The 21024-nt window shown below is 45.4% G+C and overlaps 2 protein-coding genes across 26 annotated transcripts in view; both read left to right on the forward strand.

Moving 5' to 3' along the window:
- PPFIBP1 (PPFIB scaffold protein 1) overlaps nt 1–11904 on the forward strand; it is a 120147-nt gene extending 108243 nt beyond the window's left edge. For all 25 annotated transcript variants that reach the window (XM_075759338.1, XM_075759354.1, XM_075759405.1 and 22 more), the window contains 6 exons: nt 4549–4671; nt 6125–6250; nt 7076–7264; nt 7819–7998; nt 8358–8423; nt 9198–11904. In XM_075759338.1, the coding sequence (XP_075615453.1) occupies nt 4549–4671; nt 6125–6250; nt 7076–7264; nt 7819–7998; nt 8358–8423; nt 9198–9284 (771 nt within the window). In that variant the 3' untranslated portion in view covers nt 9285–11904. The remainder of the gene's footprint in view (nt 1–4548; nt 4672–6124; nt 6251–7075; nt 7265–7818; nt 7999–8357; nt 8424–9197) is intronic.
- Nucleotides 11905–17632: 5728 nt separating this feature from the next.
- REP15 (RAB15 effector protein) lies at nt 17633–18576 on the forward strand (the record flags this gene model as incomplete). The annotated part of the gene is given in 4 exon segments (XM_010313198.2): nt 17633–17673; nt 17675–17772; nt 17775–17955; nt 17957–18576. Coding segments are annotated over 4 exon segments (735 nt in total), but the record flags the coding sequence as incomplete, so codon positions are not given.
- Nucleotides 18577–21024: the final 2448 nt, after the last annotated feature.

A 21024-nucleotide genomic window follows, 5' to 3' on the forward strand; every position in this document is an offset into this window, starting at 1 on the left:
TTCTTTTCCTGACGTTGTGTTTGTGTTCTTAGTTTCTCCCTACTTTAATGCACACTGCTGTACCTCCAGATAGCTCACTGAAGGCCAGGTGACCCTAGAGAGACCTGCTTTACACTGTGCCTATTGTTGTGACTGAATAGATACTATATTCACTTCTCCTCCCTCTCCAGCCCAGCCTTCATCTTCCTCCTGCTCCTTTTGGGTCAATTTGCCAGCAGCAGCAACCTTTTTGGCACCCCACAGTACCAAGATCCGTGCCCTACCATGCACCTCTGCAAGCAGCCTTCTCCCCTTCCTACATTCACCTCCTCAGCCTCCCCCAAGCCGTCCCCCAGCGGCAGCCCTGGCCCCAAACACACCCTCCAGCTCCAAACACACCCTCCTGCCCCTGCTATAAGGGGGAAAGGGTGAGTCCAGGCAGCAGCCGGCCCTGAGAGACAGCCAGGTGTGGCTGAGAAGGAAGCACTGCCACAAGCCACCACCGCCAACCTTCTTCCCCTTGGCCCTCCCGTGCGAGTGGCTACTGGCCAAATCCCGGCTGGCCCCACAAGCAGCCCGCTTGTGGGGTGGAGGGGATCTGTGGTTGCTTGGGCAGCTCTTGTGTGACAGACAGCCGTTCTCAGGTCCCTTACAGGCATCTTATGAGATCCGGTGTCCACAAGGAGCCAAAGAGCTGGATTGCAGCGATCTGGCTTGTAGCTTCCTAGAGCAGAAAGTTGACGCCCGTGTGGAGGTCAGCAGACTGTCTGTGCATTACTCTGGGCCTGTGTTGAAAGTTTTTAAAAAGGAATGTAGAAGTACCATGTGGTCGCCATCTGTGCGTGTGAGTTTTGCCCCAGATGACTGGATCTACTGAAAGGAAGCTAAAGTTGGAGCTTACTCTTACTTGCTCTCGCAGCATCGCAGAGGCTACACCTATGCACGTGTAGTGTACCAAAAGTACAGACTTCAACAGCTAAACATCTTGTGTCTCGTGAGACTTTCTGACAATAATTTCAAAGATGTTGAATGATTCATAAATCGGGTCTTCAAATTTTCTGGATAATTGAAGAGAAAAGGCTGAGGGAGGTCAGAATGTCAGAGGCATCACTACTGCTAGAAGGATCTGCCAGAATGCCATATCTGTCTGTGTGCTTCGTTGCAGCATTTAAAGGACCCCCTGAAACTGTAGTAGGTGTCCTGTGTTAAGCTAATGCTAACAGCTGTAACCTGTAGAAAACAGAACACCTGATACTCACCTGCAAGTATTTCTTATATTCTCTCCAGCTTTACAGATGCTATGTTAAGGTGGAAGACCAAATATAGTAAGCAAGAGCCCAGACTCATGCATGAGAAATGGGCAATCTTGTGCTTAACTGTTGTGCATGACACCAATGTGCTCAGGCAGCATTTATAGGTACACAAAAGTGTGCAAATTCTGTGGTTGCAGTTCATGCGGCTGGGCCTTTGCTGTTCAAGTTGTTATTAGTGAAAAGAAGTAGGTAGAATTTTTTTTCTTCAGTGAGCAAACATTTGGTCTATTTACCTATTCATGTGGATGCTTAAGTTAAGAAAACGCAAGCAATTTCCTTTGAAGAAAATTGCAGTTTTAAGAACCAACTTGTTTGAAAACAGGCTACATTTAATAGCTTTTTTTGCATAATGTATTTCAAAATGCTTAGCACCAGCGTCAACTCCCACTTTACTGCCGATCAGGTGAAGCCAACCCAGCAGGTTTCTTTTGTGTAAGGTCTCAGCTAAGATGAGAAAAGACCTTTGTTCTTCTCTGGAGACACAAATGCAAACTGAGGATTGCCAATATTAATTCCTTCTGTATAACAAAGGAGAAGTCAATTACACTCCTGTTCTCTCATGAGCCATGCCATGGGCAGAATAAAAGTGAGCTTTTTGTGCAACATTTGCATGTATTTTGTGTAGGCTTTACAATAGCCCCAGGAGGAAGCCCAGGGTTGATCCATCTAACTCTCCTGTAAGACAAGCACAGCGCAGCTGAGGAACCACAGACGCTGCCTGGGACTAACCTGCCTCAGCTACCTGGCATGACTTTGTTGGGCGCATCTTGGTCAAATCTTAAATCTTGTTGCTTATGTAGTGTGGTTTGGTGTTTGCTTCCTTTAGGTTTTTTTGTGTTCGGACATCTGTATGAAAGTAGGAGGCAGTTTCTTTCTTCTCCTTCTTGTCTTCTTCTTCTCAGTTGGAGATCTGATGCCAGTAGGCTCCACTGAGCTTGATGTTGTGTTGGGAGACTTTACCAGTGTATTACCTGGATGAGGACTGAATGCGGATAAGATGCGGCACAGACTGTATTGTAAGGGAACTTGTATTATTCAACAGTCAGTCTTTTTTCTATTAAAAAAGAAAGAAAAATAATAGGTGGACAGAGGAGGGATGTGTAGCAGGAGCTTTGCCTTTTAAATAGATATTCTTTCTGTTACTTCCCTTTAATTGTAAATCACTAGCGATATTTTCAGGCAGAGTTTAATCATCAAATTGTAACAGCAGCTGCAGTGTAAATGATCAACTAAATACAGCTATATGCAAAGCATGAAAGAAATACTTTTTAAAATCACATGAAGTTACCCTGACTTTTGCAAACCACAAAATAGAAACTCTGATCTTGGAGTTTATTTGGGCAAGTGAAGAATTTAGTCTTAAATATTCTGAAAAAAATAGAGTCCAGTATTTGTAACACATAAGTTATGCTAAAATGTATTAAGCCAGGTTAACCCCGCACAAGGATGCATAAATTTATCTGTTAGCCAACTTGCGCCAGTAGAGGATTGGACTTTGAGACACTTAATGGCCTAGTTAGGACTCAATTAGTACTGAAGAGCCTACCTTAGCAGGAATACAAGTCTCACAGCATGTGACCACACTTGCAGTGCACGGGAGGTTTTTCTTTTGAGGCACTCTGGAGCAGCAGCGAGTGAGCTGGGAAGTCTAGCCAGACCCATCACATACTCCTCCTTACAAGCTTTTCATGACTTGGCTTCTTGAATGGGAGAGAATCTCATTGTTTTGTTTTTGAAATGCTAAATTTCTGGGGCTAGTTGTTGGAATGAAACCAGAGGTGGGCAAAATGCGACATCTTCTGCATCGCTTAGTTTGCAAACCTGTGAGCAGGTCAGGGTGTTGGGTAGCACCAACAGCCTTTTTTAATCTGTGAGCTTCATCTAAACCTTCTGTCTCCTTTGCCTTTGTCCACCACATGCGTCCTGTGAGTTGAGCCCCCTTGGGTGCCAGAAGGCTCTGTCTCTTCCCTCCTCAGTGGTTTGAAGGAGCCCTGAGTACAAAAAGGAGAAGGAGGAACTTAAATGGAGCCAAAGCAAAACTCCTACTTGCTACTGTAGTCATGAAGGGGGGAAATAATCTCTCCCGGCTACCTGTCCAGCCATCTATGCCCTGTGGTCAGTGCAAAAAGAGGGGCACTGTGAGGCACCATCTCATTCCTTGGCATGGTACAAATTGTCCTAAGAGATGCTGGACACTTTCCGTGGACACTGGTGGGAGCCTAAAGAGCTGGTCTGTGCGAGCTGTAAAATAAGTTCCCCGTGAGGTGAATGTTCAAGTAAGAAACATTGTGAGGATCAAAATTTTGGAGAAAGAACCAGCTGCTTTTGTTAGTATCACCGATGCGTTGCAGGGACAAGTGTGGCCGTGCCTTTGTAGGCTCTAGCCCTGTGATGTGAGAGAAGATGTGAGAGAAATGGCTCACCCCATGCTGAAAATGGTGTGGTGTTGCCAGGTTGCCTTGCGGTGCCTTGTCGCAGAGCCAGCCTTCAGGCTGTCCGTGTGTCCAGCGTGCTCCCTTGGCACGTGTGAGGGGGAATTGGTGCTCCTGGCCAACCTGCCCTCCTTCCCTTGAACCGTAGTGGGTGCATGTGCAAGGTAGGAGCTAGGTGGTGATGGTGAGCTGCAGCCAAGGAGACTTAAGGTGAGCCCCTCCACAGCCTGGGTATGGTCACCCTTTCCATCATTCCATCACTTGTGGCAAGCATTTTAGAAAATATTTGTCATTTCCAGTTGTGGGAGACAAACCTGACACACCTTCTTATTTTTTTTTTTTCTTCCCTCTTTTTTTCATTCTAACAATACAGAATGCCTTGATTTTCAGAGTAATTTATTGTTTTCAGTTGAACTGTTAGCTGGACATTTCTGATATTAAAACTTTTGGCCAGTTTAAATGCAAATGCCAGGTGAGTCTGATATGCTGTGTTTAGAAAGTTGTCCTGGCTCTAATCAGATCGCTGAGGATGTGCCATCTAACCCTCTCCCCTCCTCATTACCCTCATTACCGGTTTCTTGTACTAAGCTCTGTACCCTATGTGAAGAACATCACTCAGGAGCTAGTACAGAGCAACACAGGAAGCTTTTATTTTGGGACAGATGGTTTGACATTAATCATGTGTCTGATGTATTAAAATCTTACCCCAGAATGTGTCAGATGTGCCATTTTAAGCCTGGATCCAAAGCAGTCTCCTCCAGTCGGGTGCTGGTTCCACCAATAAGCGCATTTATGTTTATTAGCTCCCACTTTGTCTTTGACAGGATGACTTGCTGTCCTTGAAAGTTGTCAGCGTCCTCCACCACCTCAGCATCAAAAGAGCCATTCAGGTTTTGAGAATAAATAACTTCGAGCCCAACTGTCTGCGCCGGAGGCCATCTGATGAGGTACTGCTTTAAGTTGAAACTCTGAAGAGGAATCCTGTAGGGGTTTTCCCTGGTGTTTGTGATTATTTCTGCTCTGCCCTCTCCTCCTTTCTGCTTCCTATTTAATTCTGTTTCATTTTCGGTTTCCTTTTTCTCATGTTGTTCTTCCAAGTCTCATGCCCTGGCATCGCTACCTGAAACGCCACTTTCTCTCCTCCACCTGCCATGGCCCCAGACTCACGTCCCCTTGCCAAATCCCCTGTTCCTCTTCCTAGCCAACAGCTGGCTGTTTTGTCTTAGTCTCTGATGTACTGTCTGGAACATGAATCTTGCATCTTGAACTCAGCACACTGTTGCCATGAGTCTTGTGTAACTCTCTGGAAAATTGATGGCTGTGTCAAAATGTTCGGTCTAAAAGGAGTTTGGCTCTGTTACCAAAGGGAAACTGCCATCAGTTTGTTTTGGAAGCAGCGTATGCTGGATAGGGCAATGGATGGTGAAGCAACCCAGACTCTTGGATTTAGATTCACGTATGTGAGGAAAAGTGCAGCAGGTCACGGAGCTAGCTAAATTTTCAGTTCTACTGGTAGAAAGTGCAAGTAGTTCTAGTGCACAGCAGGATAATGAAAAGCTCAACATGAGCCAGCAGTGTGCCCTTGCAGCCCAGAAAGCCAACCGTATCCTGGGCTGCATCAAATGTGGTCGAGGGAGGTGATCCTGCCCCTCTACTCTGCTCTTGTGAGACCCCACCTGGAGTACTGCGTCCAGCTCTGGGGGCCCCAGTACAGGAGAGACATGGAGCTGTTGGAGCAAGTCCAGAGGAGGGCTAGGAAGTTGATCAGAGGGCTGGAGCACCTCTCCTATGAGGACAGGGTGAGAGAGTTGGGGTTGTTCAGCCTGGAGAAGAAAAGGCTCTGGGGAGACGTTATAGCAGCCTTCCAGTACCGGAAGGGGGTCTACAAGAAAGCTGGAGAGGGACTGTTTACAAGGACATGTAGTGATAGGCCTTAAGCTGAAGGAGGGTAGGTTTACATTAGATATTAGGAGGAAATTTTTTACTGTGAGGGTGGTGAGGCACTGGAACAGGTTTTTCAGAGAAGTTGTGGATGCCCCCATCCCTGGAAGTGTTCAAGGCCAGGCTGGATGGGGCTTTGGGCAACGTGGTCTAGTGGAGGGTGTCCCTGCCCATGGCAGGGGGGGTTGGAACTAGATGATCTTTAAGGTCCCTTCCAACCCAAACCATTCTATGATTCTATAATTCTATAATCAAGTGGCATGAAGCATAATACAGACGTGCCCACTGTTCAGACCTATCTCCACATTGGTATTGCTGCAAGATAGCAATCCAAAAAGAGGTTTTATTCTCAAGTGCAAAGCGGGCTTGTATTCATTAAGAGGTTTGTTTCAGTAAAGCTTGGGGCTGGGACAGCTGAGTCAGGAAGTCTCCTTAACTGCCCATTTTTCATGTTCACAGAATAACGTCACACCTTCTGAGGTCACCCAGTGGACCAATCATCGTGTGATGGAGTGGCTACGTTCCGTTGATCTGGCAGAGTATGCTCCTAATCTGAGGGGGAGTGGTGTGCATGGGGGACTGATGGTAAGGTCTTATTCCATTTTATGAAAAAAAAAAAAATGGCTGAGAATCGCTAGACCAAAGTTCTGACATCATCTTTGCTGCACACACCTTATCTTCTTATTCTGCTTAATAATATAAGCCCCATAGTTTAAAAGACATGAATGTCTTGGGCAGAATTAGTGGGGGCAGCAGCGGGTTTGATGATCTGTATTCCTCCCTCAATTTAATTTAGGTATGGCATTCTTCACCTCCTGTCCTACGATGCTGTACACTGCTATCATGCTGTTAAACAGCCACCATCTTCCTTCCTAGACATAGATATGTTTTTATTTTGTAAGGAAGACTTGTTACTTTTGTAAAATTCGTGATTTCAATGTCAAACCAGGATTGTTTTTAATTGCTCTAGTATCAGATTCTCCAGGTGACACACTTACACTTGCAGAAGTTTGTTGGGGTGATTAAGAGGTATATCCCTGCTCCAAACATTCTGTTTATTTTCTATCATTCCTCTGGCTATGTTTTCTAGAATTAAAGAGGAAAGTGAGTAAATATTTTGTGGCAGCTTCACACATTACGTGAGTTAAGGGTGGATTTATCTGTTCCTTTCTTCTTACCTGCCAATTTGTTTCTATTTATAACTCAAGAAGGAAAGCCTGAGGGTAGCATTTTACGAATCCTTTAACTAGTTAACTCTCTTTTCTGCCTCTTTGTTGTATGTTTCCTCTAAAATGCAAAGACCTGAAAGCAACCTTAGGAAGTAACCAAGATAGGCATGCCTGTTGACGTCCTTGAGACCTCATCAGACAGTACTGGCTTCAGCTGGATTCTCTGTGATTTGATTAATAGGTTTTGGAGCCTCGTTTCAATGTAGAAACCATGGCACAGTTGCTGAACATCCCACCAAACAAGACGTTACTGAGACGGCACTTGGCGACTCATTTCAACCTCCTCATTGGGCAGGAGGCCCAGCAGCAGAAACGTGAAGCCATGGAGTCCCCAGACTACGTCCTCTTAACAGCAACTGCCAAAGTAAAGGTAGGTCACTTGTTCTGCGTTGGTGTGTGAGCTTCCAGGCAGACATTTAGATCTCCAGCATGGTGGTTTTATCTGTGTTTGGAGGGCAGGTCAGTAAGGTCTGAGAAAAGGGCTGGCTGCTAACAAAAGAAGCATGAGAGCAGGACTCAGCAGATCTGGGTTTGACACTTGTGTTTATCATGAACACACCACATCTCAGCCTCTCATATGCACAGAAAAGAGGTAGCACCCTTGTGTGTGGCCCTTCTGGCTGTACTATAAGATGTTTGGGAGGGAGACTGTCTCTTACTGTTTATATGCTCATGGTTTAACGCAGTGGGATTCTGATCTCATTCGGGACCCTTTAAATGGTGATTTAACAGTGGTAGAATGAGGGGACACGTCATTTTCTATTGGATGCAATTATTGTGCGGTACAGCTGTTCAGAAGATCTTTGTGTAGGAGACCAGTGAGGTTTTGTCCCTGCATCACTGAAACACCAATGCAAGAGTAAGAGATCTGTTAATTCTTTACTCACTCTCTAACTTCTTGTCAATTTTCTCTTCACTTGTAAGCCAAAGAAACTTGCCTTCAGCAATTTTGGGAGCCTGAGAAAGAAGAAGCAAGATGAGGTGGAAGAGTATGTGTGTCCTATGGAACTGGGACGGGCATCTGGAAGTGGGTCAAAGAAGGGTTTTAAACCTGGCCTGGATATCCGAGTATATGATGATGACGATTTGGACAGGCTGGAGCAGGTAAGCCAGTTCTAGCAGTTTGGTGTCCTCGACTGTGCTGTCAGGTTTGGTGGAAAAACCTTCTTTTTCACAGGGAAACCTTCCCTTTGCTTTGGCCCGTAAAGGTCCTGATTTCTTGCAGTCACGTGGCATTACTCAAATGTGTGTCTCAGCCCAAGAAGGTTCAAGCTGTGAACGCAGTGCCTTGGGGACCTACTCTGACATAACTGTCCCCTCTCGACAAGGCACGCTCCTCCCTTGCTCTGACCGTGTGGGGTGCAATCAAGTAGTTACCTTATTTGTTGCACTTCACCGCCACTCCGTCATGGCATACAATGAATTCATTCATTCCTTCATTCTTCATTGTCTGTTTTTTGTAGATGGAAGATTCAGAAGGGACAGTGAGGCAAATAGGAGCATTTTCTGAAGGCATCAACAACTTGACAGTAAGGCTTAAAAGTGGGGTCCGTGGAATAAGATCTCTGTTTCTGTAAGATGGGTATAAACCCCTTGGCGGTGCTATTTAATAACGATGCTATTTAATACAAATACACGAAGTACAACTTTCCTTCACTGTTACTGCCTCTGTCAAGCAGCTGAGTTTTGTGGGTTTGGAGGCAATTGCTTTGATTGATTTCAGTGCATAGCAAGACATAGTCTTTGGATGAGTGAAGCACCACTGGTCTCAGAGGCCTGAAGTATGTCAAATACCTTGCAAGTTACGGGTATAGTGAAATCTCATCAGAACTAGGCATTAGTTGAAGTCTTTTGGGTTTTGTACAGGGACAGAGGGGAAAAGAAAAATCAGGGGTTGAGGAAGATAGCCGCCCATGGGGGCGGAGAGGTTCCCCCGGCTGGGAGGCTGGGAGTGATGGCACGTGGTTGCCAGCTCTCCTCGCTGACTCCACACCCTCCAGGGAGGGCAGAGGATGCGGCACCTGGCTCTCGGCCGGCTGGCTGCCCTTGGGCGGTGGGTTACCAGCTAAGTGTCATGGCACGTTTTCTTGGTGGAAGCCCAGCCCCAGCCTGCACTCCCCCAGCCGTTTGGGCCGCAAGCTGGTCAGGAACCAGTGTGGGTGAAAAACGTCGTCAGCAGAACGAAGTGGTGGCTGGCAGGGCTGACAGCGGTGCTTGCTGCCGGGCACAGGGCTGGACCATCCCAGTGCCTGATTTCAGTTGTGAGGGCCAGAACCTTGACTCTTCCCTCCTTTCCTTTCTAGCACATGTTGAAAGAAGATGAAATGTTTAAAGACTTTGCAACTCGCTCTCCTAGCACCAGTATAACAGATGAGGACTCCAACGTGTGACAGTAACCGCCAGGCACTGACAAAGGCTCACTTTCCTATGTGCAAGAAACGTCGTCGTCATACATGACGGGCAGCAGATCATGTACATTACATTGTTCTTGCTTCTGTTTGTTAGAAGTAACATTGGGGAATGGAGAGTTAAAAAAAAATAAAAAGAGGAAAAAAAAGGTGCCTATTCTAAAGTTGCCATAAGAAACACCCAGACACTGGTGAATGGTAATTGTTTTTACTATATTTAATGTACAAACTGGTGATATGTTTCAGAGTGTTGCATTTAAATTTACGTGGTATGATAGTGCTCCTTTTGTTTATTCATGGCCTCAGATAATCCTTTATGCTGTTTCAAAATAACAGATTATGTTAGATAGGAGTATTGGGTCTGTAGATATCGTGCATCAGCTTTCTCTAGGCTCTCAGCTGAAAAAAGATGTTACTGCTCTTTTTCAAGTGCATTTGTTCAGCACAATACCAGTTCTGCCCTTCCTTACGGTATCCAGTGTAGGATTTTAGTCATCCCTGCCCTGCATAAACTCTCCAGTAGCTCTTGACTGTTGCTCTTATTTTTATACTGTTTTATTAAAAAAAAAAAAAAAAAAAAAAAAAGAAGAAGTATATGAAGTACATGTAAAAGCAAAAATTTAAATTTTGTGAGATGGAGTGATGGAAAGTTCAAAGTGTGGGGGAAGGGGAGAGGGTTGTAAAAAAATTATGCCAGTTTGCATACCAGCTGGTTACTGGAAAAGGCAGGCTGACCTTTGGAACTGTTTGCTTTCATTGCTTTTTAATAAGTGCACAGTTTAATGATCTTCCGTTCGGGATGAAACAATTACAAAGCATGTTTCTTCTAGCAATGACTCGTACAGAAACTGCACATTTTAAAATGTCTTCTTTCTTGTTCCCAGCAGCAGTAGTTATAGCATTCAAACAAGGTTATTAACACTTCTGTGACTTAAAAAATTTCCTTAAAGTTGAGAGTACTCCCTGCATATGGAAGGGATATTTCTGTGCTGTGACTAACGTAAAGATGGTGTAGTTGGAAAAAAAAAAAGTTATATAGAGAAATGTATAGGAAATATATTATTTCATAATATTAAACCGAAGGTGGGACTTTTCCTCCAAAATTCAAATATCAAACATGTTGCTCATCATTTTACCTTCTTAAAGCACAGCTCCTCTGCTTTTGAGGATCATCATATTTTAAAAATCCTAACTAGCCGGTGGAATTCTTTTGTCAGACTTTTGGTATTGCAAGGTGTCCTAGCCAAAAGCAAACAAAAAAATGTAACTCTGTTTATTACAGTGGTCATTCGTATGGTGTTGAACATTGCATGTATTTTAGCACAATGGCATGAAGCTTCTTTGCTTTATAAAGGCAAAAAAAGTACAGCTGGAATTGTTCCTTGCGGTGGTGTGTTGCTTGAGCAAGCGTTTGTCACTCGTTTCGTCGCTCTCCTTGCTGGAAGTGAGACCGTGTCCGATACATTGCTGGTGTGGTGCAAGGGATGTTAGGTTTGTGCTGACTTTGTGGGTATTTCTGAAACACTATTAACAAAGCTAGGAAAGGAAGAAGGGTTCTTTCAGGGGCTTCCAGGGAGCTCCCATCAGATGTTAGGGTAGATTGGAGAACATATTCTAGTATTATATTACTGTAACCTGATAAGCTATTGCCAGCCTGGTTCTTTGAAGGATGTGCAGTGTAGGCTATTATTTATGTACCAAGATGAAAAATTTTATGTGGACTGGTTGTGTTAAACATAGTATCAAGCACTGCCATTTTCTCTTTAGTAACTGGATCCAGGCAAACAATCCATAATACATACATAAAATAGTTTGTGCTGGTTACCATTTGTCTACAAACAGATCACAACTTTGTTCAATATTCCTGACTAATTCCTCTCCGCAAATAATTTGCTGACTGTTGTTTCTTCCTCTGCAGCGTTGGGGGTGTTTGAGCTATTTCTGAGTGCAGAAATACCACATTGGGTAACGCCTGCCGTCAGCTTTAGGGTGTAGATGCTTGGGAAGTGAACTCAGGGCTCGCTTTCTGTGAATACTCTGCAATATGGTTGTTATTTACATGTAAGTTGAGCTTAAGACCTTGCTCTCCCAAATGCTGCAGAAGCACTGGGAAGATGTGGCGCAGGCTTCTGAGCAAAAGTATTCCTCCAGATTCACTCTCACTAGGTGCTGGCTAGTGAACATGACTGCATATTCACAGGGAAAAAAAAAAGGGGGGGGGGCAGTGACGCAATATTACGTGCTGAATTAGCCACAAATACTTTCTGATTTCTCTTTAGTCCAGTGCTATTAGCAAACGTATCAACAACGGCAGATGATGGTTTATTTAAGTCCAGTGTAAGCAGCGTTCTGCTCCAAACAACCCTCTCCTGCATTCACCGCTTGGAAGCCAGGTCATCCCCTCGAAGCTGCCTGTCATCTGAACCTTGCTTATTTTATGGGGGTGGAATATGAAAGCAAGTGATAAAGTCAGGAAGTTTATGTGCGCATGTGCACACAATTGATACCGTTGGGGTATGTTAATTTGTGCGTGTTTGAAGAGGGCGACATAACTACTGTGTATTGCCATGTAAAATCTAATAAAGTCTGTGAAAAATGCCAAGTGCTTCTGGAAGCTGGTTCCTTTTTAATGTATCCTCTTTTTTTTCCTTTTTATTTTGCTAGGAAGTTCATTTTGTTCTATTTAAAAGACAGAGGAAGGGACAGAAGTGCACATTTTTTGTGGACTCATTAGTTCATTTGTCAGTAGTGCCTGCAGAAGGACTCAGCTAACAGTGAAGAAATCAACTACCTCAGGTCTTTTTACTTATTTCTGGGATCCAGATTTGAACCATCTTGGGTTGTTTGGTATGGCGTGATGAGAAAGCGCTTCCCCGTTGCTCAGTGTGTGCTCCTCTGGGAGTCCTGGCAGGGTGCTGAAGGAAGTACCAGCTCTGGCCCTTCTTGCTGTAGAGGGCAACCATCTCTCTGGTCCTAGGTGTCATTCCCCTCCCCATGCCCTCTGTCCTGGTTTCAGCTGGGATAGAGTTAATTTTCTTCCTAGCAGCTGGGATAGTGCTGTGTTTTGGTTTTAGGATGAGAATAATGTTGATAACACACTGATGTTTTAGTTGTTGCTAAGTAATGCTCCCACCAAGTCAAGGACTTTTTAGCTCCTCATATCCTGCCAGCGAGAAGGCTGGGGGTGCACAAAAAGCTGGGAGGGGGCACAGCTGGGACAGCTGACCTAAACTGACCAAAGGGATGTTCCATTCCATATGACATCATGCTTGGCATATAAACTGGGGAGAGTTGGCTGGGGGGGCAGCAGTCGCTGCTTGGGGACTGGCTGGGCATCGGTAGGTGGGTAGTGAGCAATTGTTTTTCATTTGCATCACTTGTTTTTCTTGGGTTTTATTCCTTTCTCTTTTTTGTTATTTTCCTTTTCATTACAATTTTTATTAGTAGTATTTTATTTCAATTATTAAACTGTTCTTATCTCAACAGACAAGTTTTCTCACTTTTACGCTTCCGGTTCTCTCTGCCATCCTACTGAGTCGGGGGAGTGAGCAAGCAGCTGTGTGGTGCTTAGTTAATGGCTGGGGTTAAATCACGACAGTCCTTTTTGGTGCCCAACATGGGGCTTGAAGGATTGAGATAACAACAGATCTAACCAGAGCATGTTAAGCTATTAGTTTAATAGTCACTGTTCACAATATTGTTTTATTTGTTCTCAGGGTTGTGTTGTGTGATACCTTACTTATATATATTCCCTGTGGTGCTGTTTTTCACCTCTGAAAGCTGGATCAAGGTCACCATTTTGTTGTACTGTGTAGCACTGGTTTATGATATGATAAAATTACTGATTGTGAGACTAATCTGGTATTTGTACTCAGCATTGCCATCATTACTGTACTTTGGGAGCCATCTGCCGGAAACGATTAATAATTACACTCTTTACCTTTTCTCCTCACAGAGCCAATCTATGGGGGAGACAAGGGGGGACACCTTCTCCCACTCCTTCACCTTTCCCTTCTCCTCAAGGCTGGTTACAACAGCTCTTGAGAATTTTGAAAACCCCTGGGTTGTTCAGACCAGCATGTTCCTATTGCTATGCCTCCTGAATGTGTTTCAGGTCCCGTTCAGGGTTGAACAACTATTTAAGAATACCACCCAGAGATCTGCCCCAAGGCTGGATAGTTATGAGTGGCAGGGTGTGTGGAACAGTATGGGTAAGGACCGAGGACGGTGGACACCCCCAGTGTTTTGGAACTTCACCCCTGAACAAGTGCAGAATCCTGAAAAGCTAGTAGAATATTTGGGAAAAGTATGCTGTCCCCCCTGGCGATTCCAGAGGGACACAAATCACAGCGATGTGCTGGGGCCTGGCCCGTGCCTCCCGAGTTCTGTTCAATGCTACTCAGTACCCTCAAAGGGAAGAGAAGGTCTCTGGATCTGACGACAAAAGGACAGGCACTGCGGTTGCTCCAACCCCCGTGACAGGCGCTGCAGCCAAACCAGGGAACCAACCTGTGCCAGTATCAGTCACCCCTATGCACAAGAAGAAATCTTGGAAGCAAAAGTCAGCTTGTTTAGTAAAGGATGATGAAAAAGCAGGGCCATCACAAGAAGAGGAGGAGGAAGTGGAAGAACTGATAAACCAGACAGTAATCACCCGATCCCTATCCCCGAGTGAGCTGCAAGATAGGCAAAAAGATTTCAGTCGTCGATTAGGCAAGCACATTGTCACCTGGTTGTTCCGATGCTGGGATAACGGAGCCAGTAGCCTGGAATTAGAGGGCAGGGAGGCCAAGCAGCTGGGATCCCTGTCCAGGGAAGGAGGCACCAACAAGGCGATTGGAAAAGGAACACTAGCCCTCAGCCTCTGGAGGTGACTTCTGTCAGGCATGAAGGAAGGACATCCCTTTAGTGAAGATGATGTATGTCATTCAGACAAGTGGACCACCATGGAGAGAGGTATCCAGTATCTGAGGGAATTAGCCGTGTGGTTTATTATGACCCAGGCAACACGCAGTTACCCACAGCTCCTGACAAAATCCAATGTACCCAGCCCATGTGGTGGAAGCTTGTATGGAGTACACCATCATCATACACCAACTCATTGGCATTAATGGACTGGGAAGACAAAGAGGTGCCAACAGTGGATGAAGTGGCTGGCTGACTCCAGCAATATGAAGAAAGTCTCTCTTCCTCCCTCATCTCAGCTGTGGAGAAACTGTCCTGGAAGGTCCAGCAACTTGAAGAGAGTATGTCCTATTCCCCACTTGTATGGACCAGTATCTCAGCTATTAGGCGTAAGCATTCCCCTGCTCAAGAGAGAGGATATAGAGGGTACACACCACGAGGCACCTGTGGTTTTACCTGCATGACTATGGAGAGGACATGAGGAAGTGGGATGGAAACCTAACTTGACCCTAGAGGCACAGGTACATGAACTGCAAGGGAAAACAATCCCAAAAGGAAAAATGTTGGTTTTCAGCAGGCAGTTCACCAAACAGAGGAGAAGGGCTGATCTTCTGATCCTCTTGAAGTGACTTCTTAGCCATTTTTAAAAGGAGTGAGTAATGAATACTATAACCAGGATTAGAGGGGTCTGCCTCATAGACACCTGGGCCATGAGTGGGTTTATCGCATCCCCTGTCATGCACCAGCCTCCAGGAACATCAAATGATACAACAGACTGCTAAAAACTACACTGAGAGCAATGGGTGGTGGGACCTTCAAACATTGGGGTACACATTTAGCAAAACTCGCCTGTCTGGTCAACACCAGAGGATCTGCCAGTTGGGATGGCCCTGTGTCGTGGTTTAATCCGGCAGGCAGCAAAACACCACACAGCTGCCTGCTCACTGCCCCCCTTCCCCAGTGGGCTGGGGGAGAGAATCAGGAAAAGTAAAATTGATGGGGTGAGATAAAACCAGTTTAACAGGACAGCAAAGAAATAGAAAAGAGTAATAATGATAAAAGAATATGCACAATGCAATTGCTCATCACCCACTGACCGATGCCCAGCCCATTCTCAAGCAGCAATCACTGCCCCCAGCCAACTCCCCAGTTTATATACTGATCATGACATCATACAGTATGCAATGTCCCTTTGGCCAGTTTGGGTCAGCTGTCCTGGCTGTGCTCCCTCCCGGCTTCTTATGCACCTCCTCGCTGGCAGAGCATGGGAAGCTGAAAAGTCCTTGACTTAGTGTAAGTACCATTACTTAGCAACAATTAAACCCATCAATGTGTTACCAACGTTATTCTCATCCTAAATCCGAAACACAGCACTGTATCAGCTGCTAGGAAGAAAATTAGCTCTGTCCCAGCTGAAACCAGGACACCCTTGCAGCCCTCAGCAGTCATAGGAGCGCCAGCTACTTTGCCAACAGGAGTTGAGTTCCCCAAACTACATTTTGTTGCTGGGGTGCAGGTACAAATGATGATCAATGTTTTGCCCAGTGTAGCCCAGATAATGTACCAGAAAATGCAGAACACCCGTCTCGTGACCTTCATTTCTGTGGTTTCCTTCATCAGCTCGGCATTTCAGTGGGAACACTGAGGATAAACACTTTGAAACCTACAGTATAAGAAATGTTTGTTGTCTGTTTGTTTACAATGCTGAGGAAAGGATAGATGTGTTTTGATCAAGAGCGTATGGAGAGTAAAGCCAGGGTTTTGCTTTTTTCTGTTAAATTACATACATGCTTAGGAATGGAGAAGTAATCCAGAATAACCTCTGGAATGACTCTTCTGATTCCCACCCACTAGGTATTGTTGCATCCTGGCTTTCCCATCAGGAGACAAGTTGCACTTACCCTGCCTGCATGCTTTTTATACCTTGCACTGCTTTGTTGTTCAGTGCATGCTTTATGCTTCACCTTAGTATTTTGGCATTTTCATTTGCAGCAAGAGCTTCTCCTATTGAGCCTCTTTATCCTGAGTTAGGAAGAAGACAGCGCTCTTTGAGGCAGCTAAGAAGCAAAACCTTCCAAGTTGCCAGTAGATTTGGAACAATGATCAGCAAGGAGAGTATTAGGTGCTGGGGAACACTCAAATAGAAAGGAAATTAGAATTGCGTTCAGAGATAACAGAAGGAGCAGGGTGCTCCCTAATCGTAGCTGTGAGAAGATCATGAAGGAATGGAGATGGCCCCATGACATATTTGAAGACCTGTGGAAGAAAAGACATGTAATATGTAGGACATGATCTGTTTCTTAGAGAGAAGGACCCAAGGGCAGCAGCGGGACTGACCAGCCTGTGCACCTGAGAAGGTGTTTCCCTGGGGTGGCAGGAGCACAAGAACATCTGTAGACAGAAGGAGAGATATTTTGAGCAATGAGTAAAGAGGGCAGAGAAAGACAGATCCTCGGCACTTTTTTCACTCATTCAGAATGAAAAAGAAGAGGAAGAGCAGCATTCAGCAGGACAGAGCCTGTTTCTTGAAAATGGTGGTGAGAGCCTGGGCCAATGAAGAGACTGCAGTGGTGCATTTGGTGCCAGCAACATCCAGAGCTCAACAGGGCTGGCTCCTGCTGCAGTGTAACATACACTCCAGCTTTCACAGCTAGGGAGACTGGATTTTGTAAGGTCAGGAACCTTGTTTAGTTGTAGTTGTATTTGACAGTCATGCATGGTGGTGCATTGACTGCCCAAGCTTCCCTGAGATAATCCAGTTACAGGCAGCAACAGCAGGAGCTTCTCAGTTGAGCCAAAAGCCCAAGTGAGGCTGTTGCCGCAGCACAGTTAATGCCACTGACAGCAGTGGCAGTTAATAGTGGGAGACAGGCAACGGCCCATCAAAAAAACCAAAACAAAACAAACAAAAAAAAAAACCTGCCATGTCATTTCAAGCACCCTGTAGAAGTCTTCAGGTTTGGATGCGTACCCTTCTCTGGGTGATTAAAAGAAAAAGGTTGTTTCATCTCCAGGAAACACCCAGTGCCAATAAAGTGGTTGCTCTGTAATAGTCCTAGAAAGGAGATCAAAGGAGATAAAATCAGACTGGAATGAGATAGATAGCATCAGCTAAAGAAATGGTGCCAGAATTAACAATAATGAAAACAAGCACGGGTGAATTCAGTAAGCGTGAAAGCTACTGGGCCTGTTCGGCTGGTCACTGCTCAGCTTTGGAGAAACACACCTAAGAAAAAGCCCATCTGCCCTGGGGACAGCAGCCTGCTCACAAAGCTCAGCTCTGCTGCTGCCATGACCTCTGTCTGGAAGGCGCCAGGTAACCATGTGCACGCTTAATAGGTCTGGCTGAGCCTGGTGCCTACAGAGCCTTTGCTGGAAAAGGAAGGGACTTCCCCGAGGCGATCTGCATGTGGTGATCTCCTCCTGCACAGAAAATGGGCCAGAAGGTCTCACACGAGGACAACCAGGAACAAGGCTGAACCTCTAGTCAGCTGTGAAGTCTTCAACCAAGACATGGTCCATGCATCTCAAAGGGTGAAGTCCTATCTTGGTTTTTTTGTGGATCCTTGGCCAAATTCCAGCTAGCCACAAACATGCTGCACAAGATCTTTTTGGTCAACTTCATCAGCTTCTGCATGGAAAAGGGAGTTGAGGAATGTATCATGACCAGCAAAATGACCAAGCAGCAGTCCTCCCTATTTGGGGTAAACTGGATCTGGACTCTGTCTGGAGCTGACAAGCAAATCACACCAGCTCGCCATGCAAGTTTTACAGCTGGGTGAGCTTTTCTGCAGCCAAGGCAGCCCTACTGAGGCAGTGGAAGACTGCTGCCAGGAAGCCACGCTGGCAGACGAGCGCTTCCAAAACAGGAACAGGTTTGAGAAGCTGGCAGAGTTCTGCCGCCTGGTGGGACAGGACTGCCTGGGCCTGGTGATCACATTTGGTGTGCCAGGGAAGCCCAAGGACATCCGAGGAGTCATGCTAGACAGCATTGCCAAGGAGGAGCAAAAATGCCGCCTGTCAGGGAGGACTGTGCTACGGCAATTTGTCACCAGTACTGACAGCTTCCTGCCCACAAAAGACATGTTGGAAAACTGCCTCAGTGCAAAAAAAAAAAAAAAAAAAAAAAAAAAGGATGGAAGGAGGTGGGCAATGTGTACATAAATCTTCTGTAAACCGCTGGTTAACAGCAGTGGCTCTGCACACCAGCACCAGAGGCTGCGTGGGGCTCAGCTCTGCCTCTCTTGCTTTTCTTCTCACACGCCATTCCCTCCACCCCCTTATTTCCCACCTTCCCTCCACCCATCGCCTTCCTGCACCTCCTGCAGAAGCCAGGCTGCGTCAGCCTCTCCAGGTTTTAAAACAACAGGACGTACCTGCCAGAAAAATGTGTTTATAGAAGGCACATCATTTTTCCAGAACATTTTGTTCGCCAGACGTTAAGTCTTAGCTGGAGCCAATGAAAGCTTTATCGCCCTGAGCCTTTGGGAGGTCGTGGCAGACTTGACTCACAGCCTTTGTTTACTGTGCGGCAGATTTTTTTTTTCTGTAATAGGAAGTTGAGCCTGTAATAAAGAAAATGTACTGGCGCTGGGCAGAAGCTTTGCATTGAGTGTGAAGGACAAAACAAGGACTTAAAAATGCTGGTTTAGAGGCAGGAGCTGGTTCACAACTAAGAGGAAAAGCCCTTCCCCACGATAGAAAAGGGCTCTATGAGAAACCTACTAATTACTTGCCCCTTAAAAGTAGATCAGTGCCAGGCTACGGAGGACCTCGGAGCTGTGACCGAAGCGCAGGGGCAGGGTTGGTCCCAGCTGCAAAGCCTGGTCTTGTTAAGCCACTGTGTCAGTCAAGGTGTGGCAAAAGGTGCTGGAAGGTGTTGAAGAAAACATGGGGAAAACCAACCAACAGGGACAAAAAAAATAAAACCACCCCAGCCCTGGAGACACTGGTGGGAGCTTTTGCTTTTCAGGGTGGCAGAGGCAGCTCCTGAGCCCTCGTGGCAGGGAACAAAAGTTCGGAGGAGGCAAAAAGTATTTCACTTTGAATTTGTTTTCAGTAGCTTAGCAGCTGATTGCATTTCTGGACCAATTTATTCCATTCCCCTCAGCTTTTAGTAGACAAAATACACTTGGAGTTGCACAATTGTAATTATTTTCATTCAGCTGCTGTTAACCAGTGAAGACCGGATCAGTTTTTCAGACTGGTAAACTCACTTTGTTTGTAGCTATATCTAGCTGAATAGATTATTTTTTTTTCCAGTGCGAAACTTCCCTGCCTGTAGTTTTCTTACAATTTTATTGATTTTTATTTAACAGAATAATTTCAAAAGCTCATTCATATTTTACTACTTGAGTTATAAGATGGGGTAGCAGTGACAGCTGGGAAATAAAGGCTGTTATTTACACAGCCATAAAGCAGGTGCAGCATTGATGCCAGAAGTGTTTGCAGCTTTCCATGGTCTAGGTGCAGAGGCTGAAAGGTGAAGTAAAAACAGAACTGTGACATTTTTCTGCTGAGTCACAAAGGTAGCTGGATATGAGGAAGGGACATCTTTTAGCTTTGAAATAGTTCATGAAATAGTTCCTTGAGATCCAGTTGTCTGGATCATTGTATTTTGTGCACGTAGCAGGGATTTGGTGGGACGGGATAGTTCTGGTGTTTTACATATAGAAAACATGCATAGCTATGGGGCTATGTGCAGAGAATGAGGACTCTATGCCCATTCAGGAGGGTTGGGTGTTTTTGGTTTGTTTTTTTTTTTAACCTGGTTAAAGTAACAGCATAACCAATACTGCAGGTGGATTGATTGGTTTATAAAAGACCAGCAGAAAAGCTTTAATTTTTGCATTATATTGGTATCTTAATTATAACTAGCATGTGGCTTTTAAGCTATCCAGTTCTGTAGGAATGCTGTCTCTCTGAAAACAGGTTGGGCTTTTTCCTTTGGATCTTTTTCATGCTTTTTCGGCATTGGGAAGGGGAAAATCAAAATGTCTTGACTATATAGAGTTTGAACTATGGAAGTTACACATGGGCACAGCTGCCAATTTGATTCGTGTCCTCCAAAGCGGCTCTGGTACCGCAGAGATGGCACACAGGCTTGGTGTTGATTCTGGGAGCCAGGGTACATCGCACAGGCAGTGCCACACTCTTTGCCTGGTTGCCTTGTGGGTTTCAGCTCAGGAGCCTGGGCCCTCAGCAGCCGTAAGAGGGGGCCAAGGCTCTGTACTACAGCTCATGGTGGTGAAGATGCCCAACAAAGTATTTAACAATGTAAATTTGACCGTGCTCATTTATTCAGCCAAGCTGGTGTCTCAGCTCCAGTGACTCACGGCCATACCACAAGCTTCTGTAACTGCACATACTGATTTGCCAGGTAAGGTGCTGACCTCAAATTCCATAGTAATGTACGTAATAAGGTTAGTAAAAGCAAAGTGAGGGGGTTGATGGTGTCATTTTTGGTTTTATTTCCTTTGGACATCATTTGCTAATTATAGTTTAGTATAATGTATAGTTTGTACAGTTTGTAGTGTAGTTGAGCTCAAGAGCACATGGAAGTGTAGCTCAGTGAGGAAATGCTATCAGAAGAGGAAACTTGCAGCACTGCTGCTGTGGGCTGGTTAGCTTGGCCAGGTAGGTCTTCACAACAAGAAAAAAAGAGCAGAAGCCTCGTCCCACCCTTTTAAAGAAACCCCTCTCCTGCCCTTCCTCCCTGGGTGCTCCATCACCAGCGTGCCCCTTTCTCTTCCCTCTCCCACACCCTGGGAGGATAAAACCTCCCGCTCCCTGCTGCACAGACGTTTCCCTTCCACTG

Source organism: Balearica regulorum, chromosome 1, assembly GCF_011004875.1.
Source record: "Balearica regulorum gibbericeps isolate bBalReg1 chromosome 1, bBalReg1.pri, whole genome shotgun sequence".
Classification (NCBI taxonomy): Eukaryota; Metazoa; Chordata; class Aves; order Gruiformes; family Gruidae; genus Balearica; species Balearica regulorum.